Source organism: Rhincodon typus, chromosome 10, assembly GCF_021869965.1.
Source record: "Rhincodon typus isolate 14 chromosome 10, sRhiTyp1.1, whole genome shotgun sequence".
Classification (NCBI taxonomy): Eukaryota; Metazoa; Chordata; class Chondrichthyes; order Orectolobiformes; family Rhincodontidae; genus Rhincodon; species Rhincodon typus.
Genome location: NC_063341.1, coordinates 3302342 through 3318462, shown reverse-complemented (window position 1 = coordinate 3318462; position 16121 = coordinate 3302342). Strand labels below are relative to the sequence as shown.

Genomic DNA, 16121 nt, shown 5'->3' with positions numbered 1-16121 from the left:
CCTCAAGTCCCTTTTAAATCTTTCCCCTCCCACCTTAAACCTATGTCCTGTAGTTTTGGACTCCCCTACCCTGGGAATAAGACCTTGGCTATTCACCCTATCCATGCCCCTCATGATTCTATAAACCTCTATAAGGTCACCCCTAAGTCTCCAATGTTCCAGGGAAAAAAAGCCCCAGCCTATTCAGCCTCTTCCTATGGCTAAAACCCTTCAACCCTGGCAACTTACTCGTAAATCTTTTCTGCACCCTTTCAAGTTTAACAATATATTTCCTATAGCAGGGAGACCAGAACTGAGCACAGTATTTTCAAAAGTGGCCTAAGATGTAGAATAACATCCTTGATTTTTTTTAAAACTTCATGCCTGTACTTAGGAAATCCAGGAATGACAGCTTCTTTTTCAGGAAATAGTCTTTTCAAACTGTACTGAACCTTGACAGCACCACACTGGAGGTGTTGGCCTAGATAATGTGCTCAAGACTCTAGAGTGTGACTTGAATCCATGACCACTGGTTCTGAGACAATCAGCTGAGCCACAGCATATACACAGAATACACATTGTCTCCTGGTTCTCAATTCAGCTTCTTACCAAAACAGTCCTGTCCACTTATGAACCTTTTCAGCAAATTGTGGAGGCTAGAAAATGTGCAGCTTTTTGTGTTCATTGAACAACTTAACTGCCTTACCCATTTTGTCCTGGATTTCCAACTCTGCTGTCCTATCAGCTGGGTTTGTTGCTGGATTGGGTACTCACAGAGCCTGGGACTCCTCAATATCTTCACCTTAAATGGGCAGACTTCACGCGTTAGTCTGCCATGAATGGTGGCAGGATTTCCGACAACAGGAGGCATAACATCCAGCCAACAAAGGTTTCTGTAGTGGAACTGATTGTTGATAAGCAGGTGAACTACTGATGGATAAACTGGGAACTATAACTTGGAAACATAAAAGTCGATAACCTGGAATCAATGGTTGATGTCCCAAGGGTATTAATGTGTGATAACCTGGGAATGAATGGTCTATAACAAGAGAAACTAACAGCCAATGTCCAGGAACTAAAGATCGATAGCTTGGGAATTAACAATTGATAACCCAAAAATGAATGGTTGATATCCCAGGAATTAATGATCAATAACCAACAAACTAAAAATTGATAATGATTGATAACGTGCAAACTAATGATCAACAACCCAGAAAACTAATGGTTGATAACCCAATAAACCAAAGATCAAAAACCTAGGAATTAACAGTCTATGACCTGGAGACTATAATGGTCTATAATCTGGGACTGATAACCTGGGAACTAAAGATCAACAACCTTGGAAATTAATGGAAGATAACCCAGACAAAAACATGGTCTATAAGCCAGTATTAATGGATGAAAAACCGGGAACTAACAATTGAAAACCTGGAAATTAACAGTCTACAAACAAAGACTGATAACCGATGAGGGAAGAGTGAGAGAGATGATTGGGAGGTGGAAGAAAAGGATGGATAGATGAGGGAGGGAAAGGAATGAAGGTCAGGGTGAGTGAGTTGGGGGATGGAGGGTGATGGTGTGGAACTGGGAGGTGGAGTGGGGTGAGGAGGGGGAACAGGGAGAGTTGGGGAGGGGGAAGAGAGTGAAAAAATGGAGGAGGGTGGGAACGGAATGGGGGAGTGGGTAGAATGGAGGTGGAGGAGAGTGGCTGGGGACTGGAGTGGGCAAGGGGGAGAATGAGGGCAGGCTCAGTGAGGGATGGAGAGTAGACGGGGGAGAAAGCGGGGGGAGGAGGAAGAGGTTCAGTAACGGAGGGCGTCAGTGTGAGTGGAGAGGGCCGAGTTGGATGATTTCGAGTAGGTTGGGGTTTGGAAGGGGGCGCGGAGAGAGACGCTTAAAAACAGAAAGAGGCCGAGGGCTATCTCTATCCCTACGTAACCCGTAGCAACCCTGGGCGGAAATGACCCCTGACCCGGCAGCAGATCGTCAGGGAGTGGTAAGATGGCGGCGGTGGAGCGGGGCTGAGATATATACACACAGAGAGAGAGGAGTCGGTAATGGTCAGCTCTGACATGCTCTCACTCTGCTAAGAGGGAGCGACTGTCCGCTAGTCCAGCGCGGTCCGGACCCGGCCCAGCAACATGTCCATGGAGGACCCCTTCTTCGTGGTGAAAGGGTAAGGAGGAGAACAGTGGGGCCTGGTGGAGCCCCTCCAGCAGCCGCTGTCCTCGCTCTGATTGAGTGTCCTCTGTAAACCGAGCTATCACCCCTTAGGCTAATCTCCTGTCCGTAAGGATAATTTTTCTCCCCCTTAACCTCTTGCGTGTAAAATATTAACTCGATGAGGAGAACTAAAAGCAGGTTAGTAGGTCTTTTCTGTGACCGCCCCAAAAGTTTATTAATTAGCCCTGTTTTTGAGGCAGTTGGGTGCCGCACTTGGTCTCAAATCGTTTAGGTCCAACACCTCGGAATGTTATCATTCGATACCTGCTGTGGTTGCTAAGGAAAAGATTGTGCTCTCTCACACCTATGTGTACTTTACAAGGTGTTGCAGGTTTGCAGATGGGATAGTTTGGCTTAACTTTTAATTTGGTAAACCAGAAAATGGGTGTGAAGGTAGAACTGTTACACAGAAACATACAGGTTAGGAGCAGGAGTAAACTATTTGGCCCTTTGAGCCTGCTCTTCCATTCACCTTGACCTGATAGTGGCTTCAACTCCACTTTCCTGCTTCTCCAATAATATTTGACTGATAGTTGACTGTAGTTGCATGGAAACAGACTCTTTGGTCTAACCAGTCCATGTTGACCATAATCCCAAACAAAACTTGGCCCAGCTGCATGCGTTTGGCCCATATCCCTCTAAAAGTTTCTTATTCATGTACTTATCCAATGTCTTTTAACAATTATAACTACCTGCATCCACTACTTCCTCTGCAAGTTCATACCACAAATGAGCCACTTACTGTGTTTTTTAAAAAAAATTACCCCTCCTGTTTGTTTTTAAATCTTTCTCCTCTCACCTTAAAAATATGCCCCCTAGTTTTGAACTCTCCTGCACTAGGGAAAATGGTTCTTGTCACTCACCTTATCCAGGCCCATCATGATTTTATAAACTTCAATAAGGTCACTCCTCAACTTCCTATGCTCTGGTAGAGGAAGTCCCAGTCTTTTCAGTCAATTCTTATATCTCAAATCCTTGATTCCTGGCAACATCCTGGTAAATATCTTCTGAACTGTCTCTAGTTTAGTAATATCCACCCTATAATAGGGTGACCAGAACTGGACACAGTACTTCAGAAAAGGCCTCACCAACGTCCTGTACAACCTCAACATGACATCCCAACCCCTACACTCAAAGATCCGAGTAATGAAGGCAAGCGTGCTAAATGCCTTCTTAATCATTCTGTGTACAAGTGCTGCAAATTTCAAAGAATTATGTCCCTGAACTCCTAGGTCTGTCTGTTCTACAGCACCACCCAAGGCTTTCCTTTTAATTGTATAAGCCCTACCATTGTTTGTTTTACTAAAATGCAATTCTTTGTATTTGTCCAAATTAAACTTCCATCTACTACTTCTCAGCCCATTTAACCCAACTGATCAAGATCTCTTTGTAATCTTAGATAACTTTCTTCACTGTCTGCTATACAACCAATTTTGGTGTCATCTGCAAACTTACTAACTTAGCCTTCTCATCTAAATCACTTGTATAAATGACAAACAAGTGGACCCAGCACTGATCCTTGTGGAACAGGAATTTGACTCCTTGTTGGTCAGGAATTTATCTACATCCGCCTTAAAATGGCACTTCGACCACCACGACTGCCTTGGCAAGGGGGTGTCATAGACTTACAAGCCTTTAACAGAAGGGGGAAAAAACACTTACCTGTCTCAAATGGGAGACCCCTTATTTTTAAACTCTGTCCCCACGTTCTGGAATCTCTATCAATAGGGAATGTCATCGCAGTATCCACCTTGACTAGTGTCTTCAGGATCCTCTATGCTTCAATAAGATTGCATTTATTTTTCTAAATTCCAATGGATACAAGTCTAACCTTTCCTCCATAAAATGTGATTCATGCACCTGTACACTCAGATACCTCTGTACTGCAGAGGTCTCCAATCATTTTGCCATTTAAATAATATGCCACTTTTCTATTCTTTCTAACTAAGGTCTAACATGCAAACCTGGTTAAGGAGAATCCAGAGGGATTCTACAAATACATTTACGGACAACAAGGTGACTAGGGACCCTTAAAGATTAGCAAGGTCACCCATGTGTGGAACCACAGGCAACGGGGGAGATGCAAAACGAGTACTTTGCATCAGTGTTTACTGTGGAGAAGGATATGGAAGATCGAGGATGTGGGAAGAAAATGTTTGAATCTTGAAAATTTTGAGAAGTGTCCATATTACAGAGGAGGAGGTGCTGAACATCTTAAAATGCATAAAGGTGGATAAATCTCTGGGACCTGATCAGGTGTACCCTAGGACTCTGTGGGAAGCAAAGGAAGAGATTGCTGGGCCCCTTGCTGAGATATTTGTATCAGCAATAGCCACAAGTGAGGTGCCAGAAGACTGGAGGTTGGCTAACGTTGTGCCACTATTATAAGAACGGTGGTAAAGAGAAGCCAGGGAACTGTAGACCGGTAAGCCTGACATCAGCGGTGGGCAAGTTGTTGGAGGGAATCCTGAGGGACAGGATTTACATGTATTTGGAAAGGCAAGGACTGATTAGGGATAGTCAACATGGCTTTGTGCGTGGGAAATCATGTTTCACTAACTTGATTGAGTTTTTTTGAAGAGGATTGAGGGCAAAGCGGTGGATGTGATCTATATTGACTCCAGTAAGGTGTTCAACAAGGTTCCTCATGGTAGCCTGGTTAGCAAGGTTAAATCACACAGAATACAGGGTGAACTAGCTATTTGGATACAGAACTGGCTCAAAGGTGGAAGACAAGATAGTGGTGGAGGGTTGCTATTCAGACTGGAAGCCTGTGACCAGCGGTGTGTCACAAGGATCAGTGCTGGGTCCACTGCTTTTTGTCATTTATATAAAAGATTTGCATATGAACATTAGTATGTTTAGTAAGTTTGCAGATGACACTAAAATTGGAGGTGTCGTGGACAGCGAAGAAGTTACCTCAGTAGAACGGGATCTTGATCTGATGGGCCAATGGGCCAAGGAGTGGCAGGTGGAGTTTAATCTAGATAAACGTAAGGTGCTGCATTTTGGAAAGGCAAATCAGGGCAGGACTTATACACTTAATGGTAAGGTCTTGGGTGGTGTTGCTGAACAAAGAGACCATGACATGCAGGTTCACAGTTCCTTGGAAGTGGAGTCACAGGTACATTGGATAGTGAAGGTGTTTGGTATGCTTGCCTTTATTGGTCAGTGTTTTGAGTGTGGGAGTTGGGAGGTCATGTTGTGGCTGTACAGAACATTGGTTTGGCCATTTTTGGAGTACTGTGTGCAATTCTGGTCTCCCCCTATAGGAAGGATGTTGTGAATCTAGAAAAAGTTCAGAAAAGATTTAAGAGGATGTTGCCAGGGTTGGCGGGTTTGAGGTGTGGGGAGAGGCTGAATATGCTGGGGCTATTTTCCCTGGAATGTTGGAGGCTTAAAGGTGACCTTATAGACGTTTATAAAATCATGAGGGGCATGGATAGAATAAATAGGCAAGGTCTTTTCCCTGGGGTGGGGGAGTCCAAAACTACAGGACATAGGTTTAAGGTGACAAGGGAAAAATTTAAAAGGGACCTGAGGGGCAACTTTTTCACGGAGGGTTGTGCATGTATGGAATGAGCTGCTAGAGGAAGTGGTGGAGGCTAGTACAATGACAATATTTATAAAGGCATCAAGGTGGGTATATGAATAGGCAGGGTTTAGAGGGATCTGAGCCAAATGCTGACAAATGGGACGAGATTTATCTCGGATATCCGGTTGGCATGGACGCGTTGGACTGAGGGGTCTGTTTCCGTGCTGTAGTCGCTATGACTCGATGATTTGAATGAATGATAATTTGATAATTTGTCTCACGGGAATAAAGGAAAGTGCTTCGGCAGTACTGATTGGAAACCATTTCAGAATGAAATAGGGCTAGAAATTATCCAGTTTCAAAATGCTTAGCTGGAGAAGGCCAATTCTCATTTTGTGAGAAAGTGATTTGTTTCAATACCACCATTCACAAATACAAGGTGTCCCAGAGCACTCTGTAGCCAATGATGTGTAGTTTGCTATTGCCATTTTTTGTGCACAGGCTTCCACAAGGAGCAATGGCACGATGAGCAGGTAATCTGCCTTTGTGATGTTGATGGAGGAATAAATATTAATTGGGTCAGTGAGGAGAACTCCTCTGGTCTTTGAAATTGCACCCTGAGAGGGAGGACAAGGCCTTATTTTAATGTTTCACCTGAAAAACTGCCTCTGACAGGCATGCATGTCCTCACAACTGCCCTGGAGTTGTTGTGTTGTGTTTGTCTTGGACTGGGATTAGATGTCTTGGACGCAAAAGTGAGACTAATGGAGTCACAGCTGAGTAAAAAGGCATCTAGCTCAGTTAGATTGGAACTAAAAGTTGGCTAGTAAAACAATGACCAAATAATGTGAGACGTTGAAAGCCGAGATGGTTTGAGTACAGACTAGACACATTCTCATAAGGGGTAAAGGAAAGGCTTCTTGGATTACCAAAATCAGCAATGAAAATAAAACAAGAGAAGGACATTTATGATAAATGTCAGGTTCAAATCCAGCAGAAAATAAGATGACTAATTTTATAAGGAAACAGAGGAAAAGGGGACAAAGAATATGAAAGAAGGTTAGTGGCTGGCATAAAAACAAACAAACGGGTCTAGGCCCGAAACGTCAGCCTCTCTGCTCCTATGATGCTGCTTGGCCTGCTGTGTTCATCCAGCCCTGCACCTTGTTGTCTCTTTCTCCTAATTATGTTTTTAAAACAAAAATACCCAAAAGAAAGGTTAGGCCAATGTTTTGAAAAAGAAAATGTTTACATAATTGTAATATAAGTTGAAATCATAAATGTTAAGAGCAGAGGATAGAGTTTCTGAAATGTGTTCAGATTTCTCTAAACTGATATGTTTCTGGCTCAGAGGGAGGCGGCATTGTCGGGTCTGTTGCTGGGGGATGAGGTGAGTTGCGTGCATTGAGTTGAGGAACATTTAGGAGACAGTTATTGTAGGTTTAAAGAGGCTCTGAGTTTTAATTTGGTCATGGAAAAGTGGCAGATTTTCAGATGGATCTTTCCCAGGTAAATCAGAATCAAAGATTAGCAGGCAAAATTGTAACTCAAAAGTGAGCTGTCTTTTGAGGAGGAAATGGTTGAAGTACAGTCAAAATACATTGCCACGAGGAGTCAAGGAAGGATGAGCAAAGCTCGAGGTGCTGGAGGCCCTGGATGACACAGTACGATGAGCAGGAAAAAAGATGTTTGAGAGATAGTGGGAACTGCCGATGCTGGAGAATCTGAGATAACAAGGTGTAGAGCTGGATGAACACAGCAGGCCAAGCAGTATCAGAGGAGCAGGAAAGCTGACATTTTACACCCGAAACGTCAGCTTTTCTGCTTCTCTGATGCTGCTTGGCCTGCTGTGTTCGTCCAGCTCTACGCTTTATGTTTGAGGGATGCCAGTTTGATGATGAGTAGGAACCAGGCTGAATGTAGGATGTTCAGTGGGATGTATACGATTTATAAGAGAAGCACAGAGAGAATGCAAAAATCTCCTCCTGGTATCAAAATGTTAAAAGGTAGTAAGACGTGGGATGGGGAAAATTAGTGGCAGAATGGGGGATCAATGCATGGAAGCAGAGGCCACAGGTGAATAACTAAATGATTAATTTGCATCAGTTTTTAGCAAGGAAGAAGTTGCTGCCCAAATCTTAGTGAAAGAGGATGTAGTTGAGATACTGGATGGGTTAAACACTGATAAATAGGAGCTATTAGAAAGTCTGGCTGTATCTAAATTTGGTAAGCGACCAGGGCAACATGAAGATGGGTCCGGGTATTTTGAGGGAAGCAAGGGTGGAAGTTAGAGATACCGGCCAGAATCTTTTGAATTCTTTTCAGATCTAGGAATGTTGCCAAAGGATTGGTGAACTGCAAATGTTGCACCTTGTTCTAAAGGAGTTCAAGAATAAACACAACTGCAGGCCAATCACTAAGTTCGGTGGCGGAATAATTCCAGGAGAAGATTAGCCATCACTTAAATAAATTTGGGTGGAATTAAAGAAAGCCAGCATGGATTGGTTAAGGGTGAATAATGTTGAACTGACTTGCTGTAGTTTCTTTTTTGGAAGAAGTATCTGGGAGAGTTGATGCAGAAAAAGTAATTGAGATGGTGGGCATGGATTTTCAAAAGACATTAAATGAAGTGCCAAACAACAAGCCTGTTGGCAAAGTTGCAGCTCAGAATAAAATGGGCAGTGGCATCATCGCATCAAAGTTACCTTATGTGACAGGAAACAATAATAGTGAGCAAAGTAAAAACTGAAAGAACTGCGGATGCTGTAAATCAAACAAAAACAGAAGTTGCTGAAAAAGCTCAACAGGTCTGGCAGCATCTGTGAAGAGAAATCAGAGTTAATGTTTCAGGTCTGGTGACCCTTCCTCAGAATTGTTCTCAAAACTCAAAACGTTAACTCTGATTTCTCTTCACCGATAATAGTGGTTGTACTTCAAATTGAAGGAAGGTACACAGTTGAGTTCCCTAAGTGATGTTACGAAGGCTAATCCTTTTTAGATCAGGTTAATAACATAGTCTTGGATGACCTGGGCATAGTTGTAGAACTTGTAGGAGACAAGTTATGCGGAGCCTGGAACTGTGAGGAAGCTAGTGATAGATTTCAAGAGAACAGGCAGGTTATTTGAATGGGTGAACACATGACGCAAGAAATTTATTGGAGAGAAATGAATGCCTTTTCTCTCTTCCTAGGAAAGCCTAAATTAAAATAAAGGGAGGCCCCTTGAGTAGTAGTGTCCCTACTTCTGAGCCAGGAGACTTGTGTTCGAGTCCCTCTTGCTCCAGAGTTGTCATAACATGTCTGAACAGGTTGATTAAAAAAATTAAGTTTTCAGTTTACACAAGGTATACAAAATATAAAGACTTAAAATATCTACAGTCCTAGAGTGAACATAAGATCTGGGGTGATCTGACAGTGATTGATAAGGCACAATGGGACTCTGGGCTTTATGAATTGAAGTATTGTAGAAACACGAAAGGAAGGAAGTTATGATCAACCTCATAAAATACCTGACTTTATGAAGGCATGAGAATGGAAATCCCACTGTCTTGTAAGGAAGGAAGCTCCCAATGACAGTGAAGGAACAGCAATATAACTTCAAGTCTGGATGAAGAGTGGCTTGGAGGGGAACTTGGAGGTGATAGTGTTCCCATGTATCTGCTGTCCACGTCCGCCTAGGTGGTAGAGGTCATTAGTTTGGAAGGTGCTGTCTAAGAAATATTGCTTCTTGTAGATGTCACATACTACTGCTACTGTGTATTGTTGTTGGAGAGTGTGAAATTTGAAGAGTTTAGTTGGAGTGCCAGTCAAGTGGAATGCTTTGTCCTGGATGTTACCAATCTTCTTGAGTCTGTGATGGTCATGCTATTGAATGTCAAGGGGCAATGGTTGGGTTCTGTCTTGTTAGAGATGGTCATTGCCTGGTATTATTTTTATTTGTTCATGAGATTTGGGTGTCACTAGCTAGGCAAACATTTATTGCCAATTTCTAACTATTTAGAGGGCAGTGAAGAGTCAACCACTTTTCTATTAATCTGGAGTTACATGTAGGTCAGATTAGGGTAAGGATGGCAGATTGCTTTGCCTGAAGGACGTTAGTAATCAGCATGGGTTTTTAATAATTGACAGCAGTTATATGGATGCCGTTAAACCAGCCTTTTATCCCAGAATGTTTTACCGAAATCAGTTTTCACCATGTGGGATTTGAACCCATGTCCACAGAACATTAGCTGGTATTCTGAACTTTCCACATTAAACTCTGAGGTCTATAACATAGAATCAGTTCCTTCTGCCCATCGAGTCTGCGTCGGTCAAAAATAATCACCTAATTGTTCCAATCCCACTTTCTAGCACTTAGCATTGCAAGTACACGTCTGAATCCTTCTTAAATGTTATGGGAGTTTCTCCTCTAGCACCATTGCAGGCAGTGACTTCTAGATTCCTACCACCCTATAACCTCCAGTCCCTTAAGTATATGCCCTCTGGTCATTGATCCATCCACCAATGGGAAAAGTTCCTGTCTGTGCTGTGTATGCTCCTCTATTTTATACATTTCAACCATGTCATATTGCTGGGCAAATGTGGCATTGTAACTTTACTGTGACAGTTTGGCCAGCTTTGGAGCACAAGTCCTGTGTTGTAGTTTCACCAAATTTGCACCTTATTTTTAGGTGTGCCTGATACTGCTCCTGGCATGTCCTCCTGCACTCCTATTGAAACCAAGGTTGATCCCCTGGTTTGGTGGTAATGGCAGTGTGTGGGATACATCTGGCCACGAGGTTGCAGATTGTGGTCGAATATAATCCGGCTGCTGCTGATAGCCCTCTGCACTTCATTGTTGGCTGGTATTGAATTGCTAAATCTGTTCAAAATTTATCCCGTTCAGTACAATGTTAGTGCGACACAGCACAATGGATGATATACTCCATATGAAAATAGGACTGTGTCTCTACAAGGACTATGTGGTCACTCTTACCTATACTGTTGTGAATGGATGCACCTATAATTATCTGAGGATCTTAAAAAAAGAAGTAGCAGGGCAGTGAGAAAGAGGTGCGGTGTGTGACTAGCTAAATTTGTTCTTTCAGAGAGCTAACAAGGGTACAATGAGTCAGATGGCCTCATTGTGTTGTAACTCATTCTATAGGTGGGGAGGCATGGCTCTGGTTTTAGATGTGTGCTTTACATCCATTTGAGGGTGTAGTGGGGTTGGCGTGGTTGTGGAGACAAGACCTTCGATAATGTCTCCTCTGAAAGACTTGACATTGCTGCGGTCCTTTAATAGAGCACTTAAATGTCAGCCTAGTTTTACATTCACTTCTTTGGAGTGAGAGCTTACGCATAAAGCCCTAGATCTGCAGTGAGAACAATACCCGCAATGCCACTGTTGACCCTAAAAAGCCAAATGAAAATGCATGTGTGAGGCTAAGACTGTGTTGCCCAATGCTATTTAAGATTTGAACTACATTAAAAGTTAATTTGTACCAAATTTCATGCTATGTCCTTTCTTCCAGCGAAGTGCAGAAAGCGGTGAACACTTCTCAAGGATTGTACCAGAGATGGACAGAGTTACTGGCAGATCCCTCTTCAGCCAGCAAGGAGGAGTGTGACTGGACAACAAATGAGCTTCGGAATAGTCTCCGTAGTATCGAGTGGGACTTGGAGGACCTCGATGAAACTATTAATATCCTTTAATTGCATGTCAATGTGGTGGCTCCTTCTCAAAAGCTACTAGCAACAGCAATGTGACAGTTTTACCTTGTATAATACCGCAGTTGCTAATAACTACGTGACATTTACATCAAATAGCCACGTCTGGTTTAGCAGATATGTCTCGAGGCCATTTATCGTTAAAAAGCAGGATTCTGAAGCCTGTTGAAATTGAGAGGTTTGAGAACTAACTTTATGCTTGGGTGCAGTAGGTGGGTTTGCTTACAATGCTGGTTAGTACAAGACAGGACATGTGTTTTCTTGTATCTGAAGCCAACTGCAGGTGAGAGTCTGCACGTTAAAAGAAGCACCAAATGAATACAGCAAAGCTACTTGTACTGAATACATCCCAAAAAAAGCGTTTCTAATGGCCAGTATTTGGGAGACTAGGAGTGGGCATGGAACTACACAATTTTCCCATTAAATGGGGTCTTGGCAGCAATTCCTGTGCTTCACCAAGCAAACCGAGTTTCTCAATAACTCAGTGGTACTTGGTACAGTTTGGAAACTAATGCTACTCTGCTGTGTTAGCACATGGAAAATGCAACAGTTTGAACAAATTAATTTTCTGTAATGGTGGCTAGAGGCAGTAGTGGTTTGCACCGTCCAAATGGAAGTTATGGAGTGGATCAGTGGATGAAGTTATGGATCACTGGGTGAGACACCCTCTAGGGTACCAAGTAAAGACAGGCCTTGAGAGAAGGTTCATGTCCTTGACCATAGTGGAAGAAAGGTGGCACAAAGGTGCATCATTGAGAAAGTGTCACGTAACTTCATTTGGTGGTGCCAAGGCTGCCATTGTGTCAAATTGCAAGCCTTGGTTTTGGCACACATCGCTGGAAATGGTGCTGCAGTTATGAGTCATTATGTTTCACTGGGTCTGGTTAAATTCCTCAATATTTTACTACATCAAGGTATTGTATCAATGTAGGTTGTTTGTGTAAAATTGCCAATCTGGTGTAAACACCAGTTGATTTTGCCTTAACTGCAACATACGTATTGTAGAGACAAATCCTCGGAAGTTTAACCTTGATCCTGTAGAACTGAGTAAGCGGAAAGCATTCATCATCAATACAAAGCAAATCGTGAAGGCAAGTCCTGCTGTTGTGTTAACAGGCAATTGAGAAATTGATGGTTTTTGATAGCAGTGATCTAGAAGGACTGGGCTATTAGAATATTTGTTCTGGGAAATGGGGCAGTTGGAATTATAGATCAAGATTGAAAGTTTTTGTGGAGAGGCATGAAGCAGTGCACTTTTGTACGAACTCTCACCACTGGTTCCTTTATTGTTACATCAATATGTTTGTATCTGGAGTTTCTACGGTATTGTGACGGTTCTGTTACTAGATTAGCAATCCAGACGCTGGACGAAATCTCAGAACTGTACATTCAAATCTTTTTCCAGCAGGTAAAATGAAAGTATCAATAAAAGTGACCACAAAGCTGTTGATTATCTTTAATCTAGGTTGCTAATGTCAATTAATAGAGTTAACCTTCTGTCTTTAACCATTCTGCTACCTTGTGACTTTAATCCTGTATCGACTCTTATTTTCACCCTAGTTTCCTTGCCACTTCATTTAATCATCGGGTCATTTAGGGTTGGGTAGTAAATGTAAGGCCTAATTAATTTTTTGATAAAATAACTATCTTCCAACCTGACAAGTGATTTCCTTCTTAATTATGGCATTGCTGTTACCTTTGACACGGCTGAGAAAGCACTTGTGGGGTTTAATGGATTTTGTGATTTGTTCCGAGTGCCATATACTGCTCAGATGTGGATTTTTAGCCTTATGCTGAGATTGCTTTGCTAGCTGAAGGCACAATGTGCAGGGTGAGAAAGTGAGTGGGAAAATCAGAAGGCAAATTACTATTTCTTGATTCAATGTTCTCTGGGTCTTGGCTTGGAAAGGTCAAGTGAGTGTTGGAATGTTGAGAGCTATGTGGATGGATTACAAGACAGTTGATGTGGGAAGTGCAGGAATGTGACTAATGTGATAGGGAGCTTGTTCTGACGCATGTTTCTGAAAGAGTATAAATGAATTTTATCCAGTGTATAACCCTGCGCTATACCTGTTTCCAAAATGTTAGGTAGGGACAGTGTAGAGAGAGTTATTAAACTATTGAATGAAATGTTGCACCCGCGTTGGGAGTAATGGACAGTGCAATATGGAATCTGAAAAGTAATGCTCGATTGCCTAGCACTTCTAATAAAACACTAAATCAAAGGGAAAGTTAATGCTTCATTTTAAAAGTGAAGCTGCATGGGTTGTTCTTTTGACTTGATTGATCGTAGAAATTCTATGATCAATGATTCTACAGTGTGGAAGCAGGCCCTTCGGCCCAACACCGAGCCTCTGAGCACCCACCCAAATCCATACCCCTATAACCCACCTAATGTACAAATCCCTGAACACTACGGGCAATTTAGCATGGCCAACATACATAGCCTGCACATCTTTGGACTGTGGGAGGAAACCGGAGGAAACCCACGCAGACACGGGGAGAACTCCACACAGACAGTCGCCCGAGGGTGGAATTGAACCCAGGTCCCTGGCGCTGTGAGGCAGCAGTGCTAACCACTCGGCCACTGTGCCACCTGAGCCTTTGCTGATGTTTAGATGTAAAACCTTGTCCCACAGAAAGACAGGCTTGCTGCAACAGTTCACATTCCTTTGTGGTGAGTGTTTCCATGCATTACTACAGTGAATACTGACCTTTTTCAGTTTATTTGCAGGAAATGAAGGACCACATGTCCAGTTCCTCGGTGCAGGCATTAGTGGAGCAGAAGAACAGACAGGTGAGTGAGTAGCTTGTGTTTGTCTCTTGCTTCTGACCAACTAGTATAATGTAGAGGCAGAGTGAAAAATCCCCTAGTACTGGTCATCAATTCTCATGGCCCTTTGGAAGGAGATAGATATCTTAGAGGGCAAAATTGGAGATTGTAGTCTTCTGGCTAGTTTCCCTGATTGGATATCCATGGTTGGAGCCAGCATTGCCTTCAGTGTTCTGCAGATTACCAAGAACTGCATCTCCTGATTTTTTTTTTTTTTTTTTTTTTTTTTTTTTTTTTTTTGAAGCATTTGTCTGGAAAATGGAAGGCATTGTACAATCCCCCATTGATGCACAGATAGACTAACACTTTATAACTTCATTATATTCAACAGTTAATCATATCTGCAATTTCATTAGCATCACATTTTTTGCTCAATCATAATGCTGTTCAAGAGGCACTCCAATTTGCTGGTACGGTACCGAAGTTTCAGGGTCAAAGTTAGATCGTATCGGCTGAATTGGCCAATTTTCAGCTGGGACATCTGTTGGGTGCCTGCTTCAACCTTTGTGCTTCGTGGGCAGTAATCTGTTACCATCTGGAGGGTCCCAGCTTGAAATTGTTTGCTACAGAATCTGGTGAACCTTGACCATCTAGATCCTTTGCTGGCATGTGGGCCTCAAGCCTGATCATTTGGTCATTAAGGTGTGGCTGTGGCTGAGTGGTACTTTGCACGCCGAGTCGAAGTTATGGGTTCAAGCCCCTATCAGGAACTTTGACATGTAATTGGAGACTCCAGCACTACCCCGCCCCCCGAGCAGTAAACTGCAATGTCAGTGGTGCCATCTTCCAGTAAGATATGAAACTGAAAACCCATCTGTCCTCTCCTGGATATGGCAGATTCCAAAGCATTCTGTCAATGAAGAATACCTACTTGTGGAACTTTGCTGTGTGAAATTGGCTGCCACACTTTTTACGTAAGCAATAACTGCATCCCAAAAGCACTTCAAAAAATAGTGAATGATACTGTACGAATGACAGTTCTGCTCATAGTTTTTAAAAGATAGGAATTTGCAGCATGGAAAATTTACTACAGCACATCAATTCATCTAGTTCTCCATGTGAGAAGTGCCTTGAGATATTTGAGAGACCTACTATGTGTGAATGGTACCGAAGCTTTCTTCTCTGGGCCGTTATTGCCAATTGAATGGTTTTAATTTTTGTTTTGTTCTGCTTGTGTGCAGACTTTGCTAAGCGCCAGAGGAAACCAGGGACTGAATTCCACTTCCGATAAATACAGCCGACTGGACCAAGAGCTGCAGGCAGCAAATTCGCAATTTATTGAGGATCAGCATATGCAACAGCAGGTATCTGGACTGGGAATGAGCAATGCATTTGCCAAATGAGAGATGGGCAGGAAACAGTAGTAGAGGCTCTGTCAGGGTATCTTTTAGATGTCTGATTTTTGTTTTGTGTAGGGGGAGCATGGGAGATAAAGGGTTTGAGTTGTGGCTTTCAATCATGAAGGTGGTGGTTGCTGTGGGCAACCAAGTGAACTGCAGGTATAATAAAGTAGGTTAAAGACACTGTCTGAGCTATATTCTCTGCCCACCAGATTTCCAGAGCTGTGCTGCGCATATTATTTTCAGGAGTGAGACCATTAAACTGGCCTCCCTGCTCCCTGAGCAGCAGGTATGGGAGAAGGCCAGGAATGAGATTGGTCAGATTCCCTCCCCTCCCTGTTCTTCAAAGGTATCCAGCAAGGCGTGATAGCTACACAATGTCTGTAGACATCAGCTGAGTGCAAAGTCAGGGAGTGATTTCCTTGCAGTTGAATGGTCTGCCACTTACTGTGGCCAGTTATGTGAGGAACTGGTGCAAACACAAACCCATGAAACTGAGATAA

General features: G+C 42.8%; 1 protein-coding gene across 1 annotated transcript in view; it reads left to right on the top strand.

The window, feature by feature from the left end:
• Positions 1-1944: 1944 nt before the first annotated feature.
• Positions 1945-16121, top strand: part of stx6 (syntaxin 6) — a 32266-nt gene continuing 18089 nt past the window's right edge. Inside the window, exons 1-5 of the mRNA XM_020517686.2 lie at positions 1945-2155; positions 11250-11419; positions 12442-12536; positions 14180-14242; positions 15460-15582. Of these exons, the coding sequence (XP_020373275.1) occupies positions 2121-2155; positions 11250-11419; positions 12442-12536; positions 14180-14242; positions 15460-15582 (486 nt within the window). The 5' untranslated portion in view covers positions 1945-2120. The remainder of the gene's footprint in view (positions 2156-11249; positions 11420-12441; positions 12537-14179; positions 14243-15459; positions 15583-16121) is intronic.